This window comes from Scatophagus argus, chromosome 14 (assembly GCF_020382885.2).
Source record: "Scatophagus argus isolate fScaArg1 chromosome 14, fScaArg1.pri, whole genome shotgun sequence".
NCBI classification, from domain to species: domain Eukaryota; kingdom Metazoa; phylum Chordata; class Actinopteri; family Scatophagidae; genus Scatophagus; species Scatophagus argus.
Window position 1 is genome coordinate 14,095,044 of NC_058506.1, and position 13,609 is coordinate 14,108,652.

General features: G+C 42.8%; 1 protein-coding gene across 2 annotated transcripts; it reads right to left on the reverse strand.

Annotated features, from left to right (window-relative positions):
* Window positions 1-64: 64 nt before the first annotated feature.
* On the reverse strand, window positions 65-12,556 carry LOC124071202 (clustered mitochondria protein homolog). Of its 2 annotated transcripts, none has more exons than XM_046411691.1 (29): window positions 12,089-12,556; window positions 9,981-11,149; window positions 9,587-9,747; window positions 9,325-9,496; window positions 8,659-8,799; window positions 8,445-8,575; window positions 8,167-8,321; window positions 7,518-7,643; window positions 7,149-7,296; window positions 6,895-6,987; window positions 6,585-6,803; window positions 6,272-6,447; window positions 5,856-6,164; window positions 5,602-5,735; window positions 5,289-5,390; window positions 5,086-5,186; window positions 4,822-4,974; window positions 4,622-4,684; window positions 4,274-4,521; window positions 4,113-4,197; window positions 3,691-3,844; window positions 2,725-2,864; window positions 2,513-2,593; window positions 2,287-2,412; window positions 1,895-2,016; window positions 1,663-1,756; window positions 1,429-1,563; window positions 1,266-1,339; window positions 65-1,105 (listed from the first exon to the last, which is right to left on the reverse strand). In XM_046411691.1, the coding sequence occupies exons 2-29, from the start codon at window positions 11,104-11,106 to the stop codon at window positions 1,030-1,032; spliced, it is 4,845 nt and encodes a 1,614-aa protein (XP_046267647.1). In that variant the 5' UTR covers window positions 11,107-11,149; window positions 12,089-12,556; the 3' UTR covers window positions 65-1,029. The 2 variants fall into 2 exon arrangements, with proteins under 2 accessions (XP_046267647.1, XP_046267646.1); XM_046411690.1 differs by having other exon boundaries at window positions 9,587-9,750.
* Window positions 12,557-13,609: the final 1,053 nt, after the last annotated feature.

A 13,609-nucleotide genomic window follows, 5' to 3' on the forward strand; every position in this document is an offset into this window, starting at 1 on the left:
GGATATCTTACGCTCTTTGAATTAAAGGGGAAACACACCATCACTTTAAGTTCCATATGTTAATGTTTATTATTTAAAAAAATCATTCATCCACTCCATAACAGAATCAAATGAAATCATAATTCTATACTTATACAATGAAATAGCAGTTATTACCTGAAATGAAAGTGATCTCACAGTCAGTCACTGATTTGGTGTCGGTTGATCATCTTTGTAAAATATAATTTTATAACAAACCCTAATGTCTTCATTTCAGTTTTAGTGAGTCTCTAATCTGAGTTGTTAGTGTACAATGAAGACATAAGATGCTCAGATGGTTATGGTTTCCCAACAGTCACCTGGATATTCATCCATATAACGTGGATTAAATTATAATGGAATGCTAGTACACATCCAAAACAATCATGAAAATGATTCTCTGTATACAGCCACAGACCGTATACTGTACTATGTTTACATGTTCTGCATATAGACAGAGACATTCACGCTCTGAGAAGTTTTATGGCACAAGTGTGAAACCCAGTGGACACAAAGGGGATTGCAAGACTACAGCACAATCTTTCAAAATCTAAGAAATCTGGACTCTTATAACACTGTTGCTTTATTTCTTTTTGTCAGTAGAAGTAGATCTAAACACAATGTCCCTTTCCATTCATATAGCAGTATAATTAGTATACACTTTATTTAATATGTAGGGTTCCTGCATTTGTCTGACAAAAGAGTCATACATATTTGCCTTCAAAGTTATAGCCTGCAGAGTTCATTTATGGATCCCTACATCACGTCTGCAGGTAGCCCTGCATTAGATAAAGCCTGCTTCAACGTCCGGTCTTCAACGTCCAACAGCAGAGCAAAGTCCTGTTCCACAAGGAGAGGGCTGGACCTGTTTGTTACTTGCATTGTTGTCCAGAATAGGACAACACTAACAATAAAACCAGCAATTTGCTCAGCTTTTATTTGCCATTGCAGTTCAGAAGTCTGACTGAAAACACAAATATTCTATGTGCGTGTCCACACTGTTTCTAAGTTTCAGGTCTTTTTTTCCAGCTTGTCCACTTGAACCTTTCCTTGCAACTCTGTCCTTACTTCTGCAATTTCCTTTGCACTAAAGGGAAAAAAAACATACATGTGAGGGAATCATAATCACAGAACAATCATCAGAAGAGATGAGAGTAGCAACCACTACTTTAGTTTATGTAATTTATTAGTTTAACATTACTTTAGTTATTTTTTATTTCTTGAAGTGGGACTGTTTCAGTGTTCACCTGAGGGGAATGAGAATGATGCCATATATCAGGTTGAGCTGCTGAAGGATTGTGGGAAGGCTTGGTGTGGAAAACTAGAGAGAAACACAGGTGAGATAAAGTATCACACAATCAGAAATGCTTGCATGTATATATATTCAGGTATTTACAAAGGTGAACAAACCTTTGGAGGTGGAATGCAGGCACTGGGTGTGTTACTGTAGATTTGGTTGATGGCTTTCTGAAGGATCACGGCCTGCTGGGTGAGACTCCTCAGGTACTCTGAGCTTTCTTTCGTACTGTCGTGGTCCTCACCAACCTTCATGTGTGAAATGTGAAAAGTCTCTTGTTTGAAATGAGAGCATATAGCATAAACATAATACCATCAAACAAGGTACTCTAACATTTAAAAACACACCTGGTTCTTATATATTGAATAAGCCTCTTTCTCATGTTGCAGGGCGGATCGAAACTCTCCTTTGCTCTCATACACAGTGGCGAGCAGATGATGACTGCGCAGGAGACAGAGATGGAGATGCACAGAGGTAGAGAAAAAAGCATTTCCATCATTTTCTCGTTACTTCAATGCAGTCTGTGTTTTTTGTCTTGCTTCTGAGAAAAGTGAGGAACATGACAACAAAGTGTCTTACCAGTGTGCAAGTTTCAGGGATGTGGCACCGTGGTATTTTGAGGTTGAATTTAAAGCATTCTGTAGGTACTTCAGGGAAAGCTCATACTCCATCAGTCCATGAAGCACTAGACCCAGCATACTCTGAGACAGCAGAGCATAACAAGATGCAGTTATACCTTCTAAAAGTGAAAGTGACTTTATGTAGAAGCCTTCCCTGAATGTTCACAGGTGAGGACAGGTGATAAAGTATCTTGTGGTTGAGTACAGTGTTTTATTGTGATGCGGCAAGCTATCAAGTTGCCTGTTTGCATTACCCAGTTCCTTATCTACCTGGACTTTGTGTATGTACGTTTTATTCACATATGGTCCTCATCGAACATTGAACACAGAAAGGCATAACGTCTCACTTACATCTAGCAGTGCAACTTGTGGATGGTCTTCTCCAGTCACAAGCAGGGTCAGGTACCGAGCACGATACAGCAGCTGCAGTGAGGTCAAAAGCTGGCCTCCAGCAAAGCAGTACAGAGCCAGGTGAGTCTGAATCACAGACAGGAAATTACTTCCATGTGAAGACATATAATATGAATACATTTAACTTATGGTCCAACAATCTGTCTGTGAATTGATGAGAACTTACATAGTCTTGTATGGTCTGTGGGTGGTCTATACCCTGCACTCGCTCACTGCTCATAACAGCCTTCTCCTGGTGACTGAGGGCCTATGTGACACGGGGAAGTGAGGGAAACTCACTTTATGGAAACTCACAAATGTTTATATTTCTGTCTGTGATGATTCAGAAGTCTGGAACCTGGACAGGTAAATGGTAACGGTATAAATGAATCTGCGTACATCTGCATAGTCCCCCAAGATGTAGCTGAGCCGTCCAAGGAGACGCAGGCACATGCACACATCCTCATGTAGGACCCCACATACACTGCTGAACAGAACGAGGGCCTGGCTGATCATTTCGTAGCCATCTTTGAGATGTCCTGGAAGCAAATACAAAACACTGCTGATGAGTCTCAAATGTAGAAAAAATAATTAATTAACATGTGCTCTTCACATCCAGATGGTGACTCTAATCCACTAAATGATATCACCTATCAAATCTCAGCAAATCAGTGCTGAATACATGACCGAGTACATACGTGACTTTAACTATTTGTGTATATGCCCTGAGTGACTGAGTTCATTTAATCTTGTGGTGCCCTCAAGTGGAGTTGTGTTTACTGTGTGCACAAGAAGAGTCCATTTGAAAACACCCAACCTAACATGTTAAAGTCATCCTTATATTTTCAAGGGTATCATAATAATAAACCCGCATTTCCATAAGCACCTTGAAAGGTTGGTGATAGGATAGGATAGGATAGGAAGGATGATAGATAGATAGATAGATAGATTTTTTAAACTTGACATTGACTCCCAGTTGTTTAAAAGTAGCGCTCTACAGCCTTCAACCACTTTGAATTTGAATAGTGAGCTTTACTTTATACATCAAAAATACCCCCTCATAAGTTCAATTTAAAGGCACCAATAATACCAGATGTGTGACCATTTTAATTCTGCAACATTTTTGCCATGTAATATGTAATGAATGATGTGATACTGTGTATGTAGTAAGGATATAAGGAAACATTTTTCTAACACATCCCATACTGTGTCTGTGTAGCTGGTAAATGTAATGTCTTGTTCCTCCAGGTCACAGTCAGTCACTTTAAGCACCTAAGTGGGGCGACCATGCTACCCTAAATGCAAACATATTGACTGTGTTACATGCAGCTGTAATTGTTTCGTATTTGTGTCTGTGTTGCTCACCCTGCTGCACTGCCACCTGTGCTTGCTGCACAAGCCGCGTGGCATCAGTTCCTGTAAGTTTCAGATGTTTGACCACAGGGAACATATTGATAACATCTTCCTCGCCAAAAACCGGCCTGTGTCGAGACTCAAATGCATACTCCCTCAGCTGCATCTGAATACAGAGAAAAGGAAGCTGCACTGGATTATTTGCACTTTGGCAGTTCCAAGTCAGTGCTGGAGATAATTTCAGTTTTTAGCAACCAAAAATCCTGTAGCATATTGTTAAGTCTCAAGTTATGTAATCAGAAATCTGTATTGTTAAGCATCAAACATGAGCATACATTTCTTTTTTTCTGTGAGCTTGTAACATCTTTCTTGAATAAAGCAGAATCTATTTATATGAGCTCATGGGTAAACGAGATACATGGTGGATGACTGACCTGGATGCCCATCTTGATGGCAATCTCTCTCAGGAGGGAGCTCTTCTGAAGACCGTGCCTCTCTATTACTTCATCTATGCTTTCACTGAACAGAGAGGAAGACAGTTTAAAATCCTGTTGCACATATAGAGCCACAGACACGCACACACAGACACACACACCTGTCTATTTTGTAGTGGTAATAATCTCCAGCCTCAGTCCTGATCCTGTCCCACAGCTCCCCAGGGGTCAGTCTAGCCCACACACTGTCCGTCAACAAGGCAACACGACTCCCGTGGCTCCGGCGACGTCGGCTCCTGCGACGAGAGAGTAGCTCATCTGAGCAGGAGTCTGGGAAACAGGAGGAGGAACTCAGGAGGCAGTTTAGGAAGTGACTGACAGCAGCGGAGAACGCTGCAGGTTCCACATCCTGGGGACAAAATAGGATTAACGTTCATATTAGAAAAGTCACGCTGAACTGCAAAATTTATTCTCAAATTCTACTCGTCAACATTATTTGAACACCTCACCTGTAGATAGGCCCTGAAGACGTGTTTCGCACTTCTGATGATGACTTCACTGATAGAAATTCTCTGTGAGGGAACATTTGATCAGTTATTTGATCGGGAGGAAATGTTCTCAATGTACAAGTTAACCGGAGAGGTAGAAATGGGCAGCTATGATGACTTTATATACATGCAGTACGGTGAATATTAGATAGAGTACATACCAGTATGTGGCTGAGTCTCTGTCTGTCCTCCACACTGTCCAGCTCCCTCAGCAGGTGGCCCAGGTATCGTACGTTCACACCCCGCTGGTGTAGCGCTGAGGTCAGGGTCGCTCCATCCACTGGCACTGCAGCATGGTCGAGACAGTCCCTCAGCTACCAAACACACACACACACACACACAAGGGAGCAGCAGTATAATTATAGATCATCTTTAATTTCATGCACATGATAGACCCGAAGATTATTGCTCCACACACGACTCACCACTGCTGGAATCTGATTGGACAGTAGAAAAGCAGCAGCGTCCCATAACAGCTGCCTCTGCTTCTGAACCTCAGCTGCACACTCAGAGGAGAAACGAACACCTACAGCAAAGACTCACTGTTTAGTTGCTGTCTGATTTTTTTAAAAAAATGTCATATAAGCATGCGTGTGTGTGTGTGTGTACACACAAGTGTGTTCAATACCTGGAGAGCAAACATCAGGATTGAAGGAGATGTCAAAGGAAGAGTCGCTGACTGATCCGACAGCCTTACAAGCATTCATAATCACACTTCTTCTTTGAAAATCTACAAAAGTAAAAGAACAACTACTAATGATGGAGATGAGTTTGTTTTCCAAGTTCAGGAATTACCTGGTGATAATCATCGTAATATGCATGCATAACTGATTACTGTTTGTACCTTCCTTCTCACTGCATGTTTCTCTGTACAGTCATCTCATTTCTCCTTGTTTATCAGTAGGTTTGTCAATTCACTTCACCTGGCTGATGTTACTCACCAGTGTCAGCACCAGTCGTTACTGCCTCTCCGGTTCTCGGCTCACAGACCGGCCCTTCACTTGGCTCTGTGGATTTATCCTGGTCTTCCAGTTGGACGAGTCCCTGGGACACCATCTTAACGTACAGCTCATACCTGCAACAGGAGACACAAGAGGAATAAGATACGTCACAAGCTCAGTTCATCCTTCTGATTTAATAGTTAACGGGTGGCTTTCTTTGTGTCCAAAGCTGTTCCATATCTCCTCTTCCCCACCTGTGCTGGACGAAGGCCTCTATCAGCTCTGGTCTAAGGCTGGCCAGGCTGTGACGATGTTGCCGTGGGTAACCAAAGCTCTTACACTCCTTTGGCACCTCATTACTCTCTTCTGTCTCTGAAAACTGGAAGTTAAGGTCAGGGGGGAACGTCCGTAGAAGGTCCAAGATGTAAGGTCTTCCATCATTACCCAGGATGCCTTTGGTCTCGATGCCAGAGCAAAGCTCCACCGGCCTGTTGTTGTGGTCCAGCACCTGGTGACGCTGGATTCTCAGCGGTTTACTGGTTTTATCTAGAAGCTCCAGAAATCTGGTGCAGTGCAGAGAAAATTAAATGTTGCCTCAATATTTGAATTTGAACTCAATAAAATTCAATATACCTAAAATATTACATTTTATTGTTTTTTTGTGTGTTACCTGGGGTGTGTAAAAACTGTTTTTCCATAGTCATTAGAGCCATAGACTACACTCTGCTCCTGATTTTTCTCCAGTATGCCTGGAACAATTGTCTGAACAATGACACGAATGCCACGATAGTCCACCAGAGCCATACCAAGTGTGTGAAGCCCCTCGGTATCAACAGATGTATAGGCCTGCAGCAGAGCAACACAAATATTCTTGTTTTGATGGCAATAACATGAAAGGATTAGATTACAGATCTTTGAAAGTGAAAATGATAATGTGAACCAAATATACATTTAAATGCAGGTGTTCCTGTCAGGATCTCTACCTGTGTTCCCTTCAGGTCACATACTGCAGCAGCATGAGCAGCAGCGTTGCCCCCTAGTGGGCGGTAGTGCTCGGATATGTCAAAGCCCATGCTGAAGAAGAGGTTGTTCCAGATGAACATCTGCATATGAGGCACCTCCCCGGGGTTTAACGGCACAACGTTACCGTCGACAACGGCTACAGCACCTCGTGTTGCAGCTTCAACAAAGTCACTGTTGGTCTGGATGGAGGGGTAACGATCTTAGTTAACACAGCACCTCAACACATTTTAATCCAAGAGCGGGAAGAGGAAATTACTTCTGTGATCACACCTTGAAAATGCTCCTCTCTCTGTGTAGGCGCTCCTGAAGGGAGTTCCTGGCGAATTCCCTGCAGCCCTGCAGCTCCTCATTCCAATCCCGACTCTGTGGTCATAAATATCAGCATCATCATTATTGTCAACACTTTCAGCTTGCACCATGACACTTTTGTTTTTGTTTGCATGTACATACAAGCATGTGTCATAACTTCTATACTTTAGTGCAACATTATATTTCTCTGCATTTCCAAATTTCAGGTCTGCAACCTGCCCAGCTGTGTGTTCGTCCTGGCCCATGCGGCTGGTGTGTGTCTCCTCCGCTCTGACACAGTCCAGGGTGTGGTCTCCCTGATGGGCGATCCAAGTAAACACCTGAAAAGGTGTTGCAATCCGCTCATAAGGGTGTTGCTGGACTCTGGTTTAAAGCAAGTGACAAAAAACAAAAACAAAAAGAACAACATTTTTCTATGAGTGAAGTCAGTAGTCAGTATTTCTGTTTTATACAGATTAAAGTATTTAGTGTTATTTTCTAGAAGCACAAAGCCTCATATTGTATTCAAATACTGGACTGACGTGAACAGTGTTACATGTTCTTATATTAGCATGGATTTTCCAACTTAATTACAGTTTGTTCACCTCTTCCTCTGCAGGGCACTGAAGGTTTTCCTGAAAGCAGGGCTGACTTGACTCAGCAGCTCAACTAGAGAGTGGCAAAGGATTTTTGGAACTGCAGGTTTGGGGTTGAAGTTGAAGGCCGTTGACCTGGAGCAGTTGGAGCATGAACAGTTACATGAAGAGAGACTGCCAAAGTCACTATAATCCTGTGGGGGACATGAATGGTGGCACCAGATTTCACGGCTATTCATCTAGTAATGTCAATATCGGATACATCGTCTACTTTTATGTGCTTTTGGAGCCTGAGGAGAAGTAAGTTTATCATTTGAAGTCAACAAACACCTCAACCAGAAAGCAAGAACATCTGCACAAAATGTTGTGCCACTCGATTACAAAGAAAAAGAAAGAAAACAAGAGATATATCATGAGATAAGTAAAGTCTTGGCATGTCATTGGTGCCAATGGAAAGGCCAGAGGCTTCCACGGTGTCATTAGTATTCATCCTCTGCCGATCATTAATGGTTGTACAATCCATCCAATCATTGTTGAGATATTTCATTTTGGACAAAAGTAGAGGGACGACCAACTCATTGAAATTGCTGCTAGCATTACTAATAGCAGTTTTCACATCTTAGCAAATGTGTAAATGGCTGATAAATTTCACACTCACTGGTTGAGGTAGAAACCACGCGTAGAGGATGTAATGTTGAGTTCTTTGTCTTCCATAGTCAGGACATTGAGGTACATTAAGTCCCCATGCATCTTCCTGTTTCCCGGAGGGGGGTTCCAGCTGCTCATGGTCAGGACCCGCAGACACTGTAATGGCTGCAGTGATACTTTTCATAAGTAATTCCACTGTTACTTCACTATAACTGAATAACTACCAACTACCAATAACCACTCCACTACATTCTAACCAGTATCTGCATACAAGCGCTGATTTCTCACCTTCCTGTCCTCTCTGTTGGGTTGCAGTGGAGCAAGTGGTCGGTCCTTACATCCAGGAAGGACGTATTCTGGAGGTCTGAAGTCAACAGACTCCTTTTCAGAAGCTCGCCTGCTCCCCACACATTCGCTATCTGAAAGGATGAAGATGGAGGATTACTGACGAAACTGCCCAGACAAAACCCGATGTGAGGAGGTTCTGAAGGAACAACATTACCTTTGTCCCCTCTGGTGTAAAATGTGAGGTAAGAGAGTGAGCTGCAGTTCACTCCGTTGTATGCATCCGCAGGGTCAAGGCTTCTGAGAAGATCACGTACATGTTTGAGGTGAAGACGAGCATCGCGCACCGAGTAAGACTCTGCAGCAAGACCAGAGAAGATGCTTATGTAGAATATTATTCAGTCTTACACAAGTGCACACAATGAATGGAAACTTGTTGCTATGTTGCTTTTCACAGAAGAGTATAAAAAACTAGTACCTTGGAAAATGAACAATACTCGGTATTTAAGTATTTAGTTTGTCACAAGGTGCAGCTTCTACTGATGAATCAGGTACACATATTTTTGACTGGTAGCGATGTGGGTTCTGTGGAGTCACGAATTCTGTCTTAAACCTTTTTGCATGAAGTGACATTTTCAACATGTCTGCACAGCCTGATGGTCTGTGCGGTTTCGAGACATAAAGAGCGAGCATGTGTGAGTCCTGTACAGATTGGACAAGAGATCGACATGTTTCCCATGACAGCACATTACTGGTCCATATGAAGTATCATAAGATTGGACTGAAGTCAGCTTGTATTGTACTGTTATACTCAAAAGTGAACAAACTTAATCATCACAGAGGGACAATTCATAAAGAAGAAAGAGAAGGATGAGGCAGTTACCCTCCACCACCTTGATCAACGCTCCGTCCTGCATGCCCTGGATGGAGCACAGCTTTGTGAGACTGTCCAATGTGGTCCCTCCCAGCTGGAGGGAGAAGCATGTACGGTGACAGGTGATCTCATGCTCCATCAACACCTGGTGCAGTTCTGCCACCAACAGCTGGCCTGAAACCTGAGGGTGGGAGGCAGAGACTCTGGATTCAGAAAGACACATAGATACAGTGAAGTATCTAAGAAAATAATGACAGTCGGAAAGCCGAACCTGAAGCTCAAAACTTTCTGCTCCAGGAGGTTGAATTCTGACAGTAAAGCCCGTCTCTTGAAGATCAACTACGTCTCGGAGGCTAAGTTGTTCACTTCTGTCAACATTAGACTGCTGTGAGGGATCGTGCTCAGGGCTTTCTTCAGTTTGACGTGGAGGTGCTGCTGACAACAGAAGAGGCGAAATAAGGAGGTGAGAATGAAACCTGGCTATATGACATGGAAGATAAGTCTTCCAAGGATTGACACTAAAAGGACAGAGGAAAACAAGCTGTTATCATCTCACAATGCAGGAAAATAATTTAATGTAAAACCGAAGAAAGAAACTATGAAAGGAAATTGAACATTTTCCATTTCCAATTGTAATTTAAGCAGTAGGCCTATAAGGCTCTCACCAGACTCTGACTTCTCCATATTTACGGTGTTTTTGATGTTGTATTTTGTCAGCTGAAGGTTCTTCTGTGAATCCACTGGAACTGTGTTTTCATCCATGTTATTTACATTGTGTTCAATCAGGTTCAGTAAGGTGCAGCCAGATTCAGTGTTTTGTTCTTTGTCCTTAATGTTCTCGAGCGTCGGTGGAGTGTTTTGCTCCGTCCAGGCGAAGTCTGTATTCAGTAGCAGCCTGAAGACATTCTCTTCATCAGTGTTCGACTCCTGCTTTAACTCTGTATTTTGTTCTTTTAGAGAGGTATGCTTTGATAAAATGCCAGTAAGTTCTTGATGGATGTGTTTCTCTTTCAGTTGTTCTTGTTTAGATTCTTTGTCTTTGCCCTCGAAGGCCAGTTTGTTTTTCTCTGTCTGTCTTTCCACCTTCTGTGGCCCCTCTACCACAGCAAAATCATCAGTGTCAGACCAAGTTTCAGAGTCTGTCTTCTTCTGTTGTTTCTCCAATGGTGCTTTAACGACAATTTCTGAGGATCTGTCCTGTGATGTTTGTGCATCTCTTGATGCTTCCAAGAGCACATCCACCTGTTTTAGTACTGTATGCTCTTCCCAAACAACCATCTTGTTTGTAGTGCCAGTATTTGTTAGTGTATTTACTTCTCTCTCCAGAGCCTCATCATGACGCATGTGTATTTCTCTTTGTGGCTGTGACTCTGTCTGCGTCTGCACTCCCATACCAATCTGTGTCTCCACTTCAGTCTGTGTCTCAACTTCAGAAAAACCCCTGTTTCTCCCCTTGTCGAGCCTCTCTTGTCCTTCATCCCCCCTGACTCCCTCTTCCTCCTCAGAGACCAGCAGACACACCATCGGCTCCACCAAAGTCACGTCACCTCCCATGTTGCTGCTGAGGATGATGTCAGGAAACAGGAAGTGTTCAGGTTCGAGGGTTGGGTTTGTCACACCAGTGGACACGGTCAACACATCGTCCTCCAAGTTGTCTGGCAGACTCGGTGAGTCACATTCACTCTCTTCGCTGGAGAGGAGTGGTGATATTTCTGGCTCACCTTGGGCTGGTACATCCTTACACTTAAAGTAGTTTGACAGTGTGTGACAGCATTGGACTATGTTTCCCATGATGCCTTTGTGCACAAAACAGCAATGCAACTGTGCAGGTGGCCTAAGGAAGAAAAGACCACAGTGTTAATACAGGCTCAGTTACAATCTTCTAAGAGAAACTTTGAGGTAAACTACGACTGATTACAAGTGATTTTTATTTTTGTAGCTTCAGCCAGCAATTCAGTTACCGTAAATATAATAACCTGTCAAAGCTGGACCAGGATGTGGAAATGTGAGTATAGACTTTGTAAAAGTATTTGGTGAGTACAATATTATAAGAGCTGATATAAGACATAAAATTTGTAAAGAGAGATAAAACCCAAGATTATATAAACTGTAGTTTTCCTTTAACAGCAGCAAAAATAATCTTGTTTTACTGACCACTGGTTTCTCAGCTTCCTTCTGTTATGTAGAAGTGTACTCAAGGATATGGTTGGTGCATTGTGGCTTCACTGCGTCTCAACGATCGTAATTCATGGGAATATTCTCGGGTAAAACTCACTCAAAACTTTTTAAGAGCATATTTGAGTTAAGCTGCTATGTATAAACTGCAAAAGGCTTTGTCATTGTCACGTGTCTGTTTGCGTGGTATGTGTCAGTGCAAGCAGCTAAGAGCCTTAGACAACAGCTGATGACAGTGAGATTATGAATAGTTTCTACAGAGGTGTCACCTTACAGTGGAAAGGACTGGAAGATCTCTATGACTAAATCTCATCAGATGAACTCTGGATTGATGAGTATGTGGGAAGCTTTGAGCACAAATGATGGGGAAAACTGAGGAGAATTTTACATATTACCTCTAAGTTACAGTTATGTGACTCTATAAAAGCAGCAGAATATCCTAAACACATTCTAGCTAATCAGAGCTACATGCAACACTCCTTATTCGAGCTAATGAAAACACAAAAATGCAGCAAAAAACATGTTGAACATGTCTCAAACAACAGCAGAATATAACAGCATCAGTAACATATTCGTGTAACCAATCTATGGGCCCTACCAGCGAGTGCAGAGAGATGGAGAGACTGCCAGTCTCTGTCTCTAGATTCCTCTGCTGTTCATGCTGCTGAAATCAGAGGGCTGAGTTCCCCAGGCTTTCCTCTAGTGCAGGAGGCTCTCCTGTCCTTGCTGCGACACCACGCCACACAAACCCTGTCAGTGCATGTGTTTGTCTGCCCTTCATGGGTGGAGAGGAGCTGTGAGAGAGCATGCAGGCCCTCTATTCACACACACACGCACACACACATGCACACGCACGTTCACACACTTAGTACCCATCCAAGTCCAGAAGAGGGCAATCTCTCCACCGTTCATGATGTAACTTCCTGTACTCACACCAGCCCGTGCACTCTCTATCAACCTTGAATGTGAGCACATGCAGGAGGAGTATAAATAGCAGGAGGAGGTCTGGCACCTCTGCACATTTTGCCGAGCCTACCCCCGCCTCCTCCACCCCTCCAGTTTTCTGTCTCCGTCCTCTTCACACACTTTGAGGCATGAGCTGGAACACAGCCCTCTGGTTGCCATGGCAGCGCTGCAGAGAGACATTAACATTCTGAGCAGGAGTCCATGACAACTGTGGGAACATTCTAGAATGGGACGATTGCTAGGAGACAAGTCGTCCCTACTATTAAATGCATGTAGTAATGACTCAGTGTCTCTTCATGATCGTCATTAACTTAATCATGAAATGAATCTAGAATTGTTAATTTCTTAGGTTTTCACTGCAGCAACATATCTACTGTAACAGGTTATTCAATTTAGATCCCATTTCAATTAATTAGTTCACTGCATCATTTCAGTGTTCAGTTTTAGTTTAATGTTAAAGGAACAACAGAGGCCTCAGACCCCTGCCAAGGCCAATATATTTTGTTTGAGAAAAACGGGTTGTTATATTTATGGGATGCTACAATTGAAACTGCTGTCCCTGAGTGCTCCTTAACAACAACTTTCTCTATGACTTCCACCAAGTTTCTGGCCAGTAGTTTTTCCATAATCCTGCTGACAAACAGACAAACAAGCCAAGACCCTAAAACAAAACAGTTCTTACCTCAGTCCAAAAACACCAATGTGGTTTTGTCCTGGGAACCTTGGGCTGACCCTGCCACGACCCTTGCTCAGAACCTACCTATGTCATTTTCCCATTTGCAAATAACTCTCTACTCTATTTCAGACAGCAGATGGACAGTCAGAGTGAGTCATCACAACCTTCCTGCCTGTCTCCTCAGAGTCCTTTGAACTCTTCACCCTCTCTCCCTTTGAATATTTAATTTGCTCAACCAAGCCTAGAAAACTTGGAGATTTGGTTTGTTTTTTTTTACTTCTTTGACACCTTCAGAAATGCAGGAGGATCTGAGCATATTTTAGTCCTGGTCAAGGCTGGGTTGTACTGCCACCCAGTGTAGGACTTACGAGCTTTTAAGTGGCATGCTGTAGTATCTTTGAGCTGCTGAAAACATTCCAGATCCTAAAGTGGGCCATGAACCACTTTGATAAGTTTATGCTAGGTTATATTTATTAG

What these genes read in the sequence shown, in the direction of transcription:
- LOC124071202 (XM_046411690.1), bottom strand. Translation starts at nt 11,106, where the DNA reads ATGGGAAACATAGTCCAATGCTGTCACACACTGTCAAACTACTTTAAG. An exon ending in AACGACTGGTGCTGACACTG is followed by an intron (nt 5,391 to 5,601) that starts GTGAGTAACATC and finishes TTACTTTTGTAG; the next exon opens with ATTTTCAAAGAAGAAGTGTG. An exon ending in CCATCAAGATGGGCATCCAG is followed by an intron (nt 3,845 to 4,112) that starts GTCAGTCATCCA and finishes CTCTGTATTCAG; the next exon opens with ATGCAGCTGAGGGAGTATGC.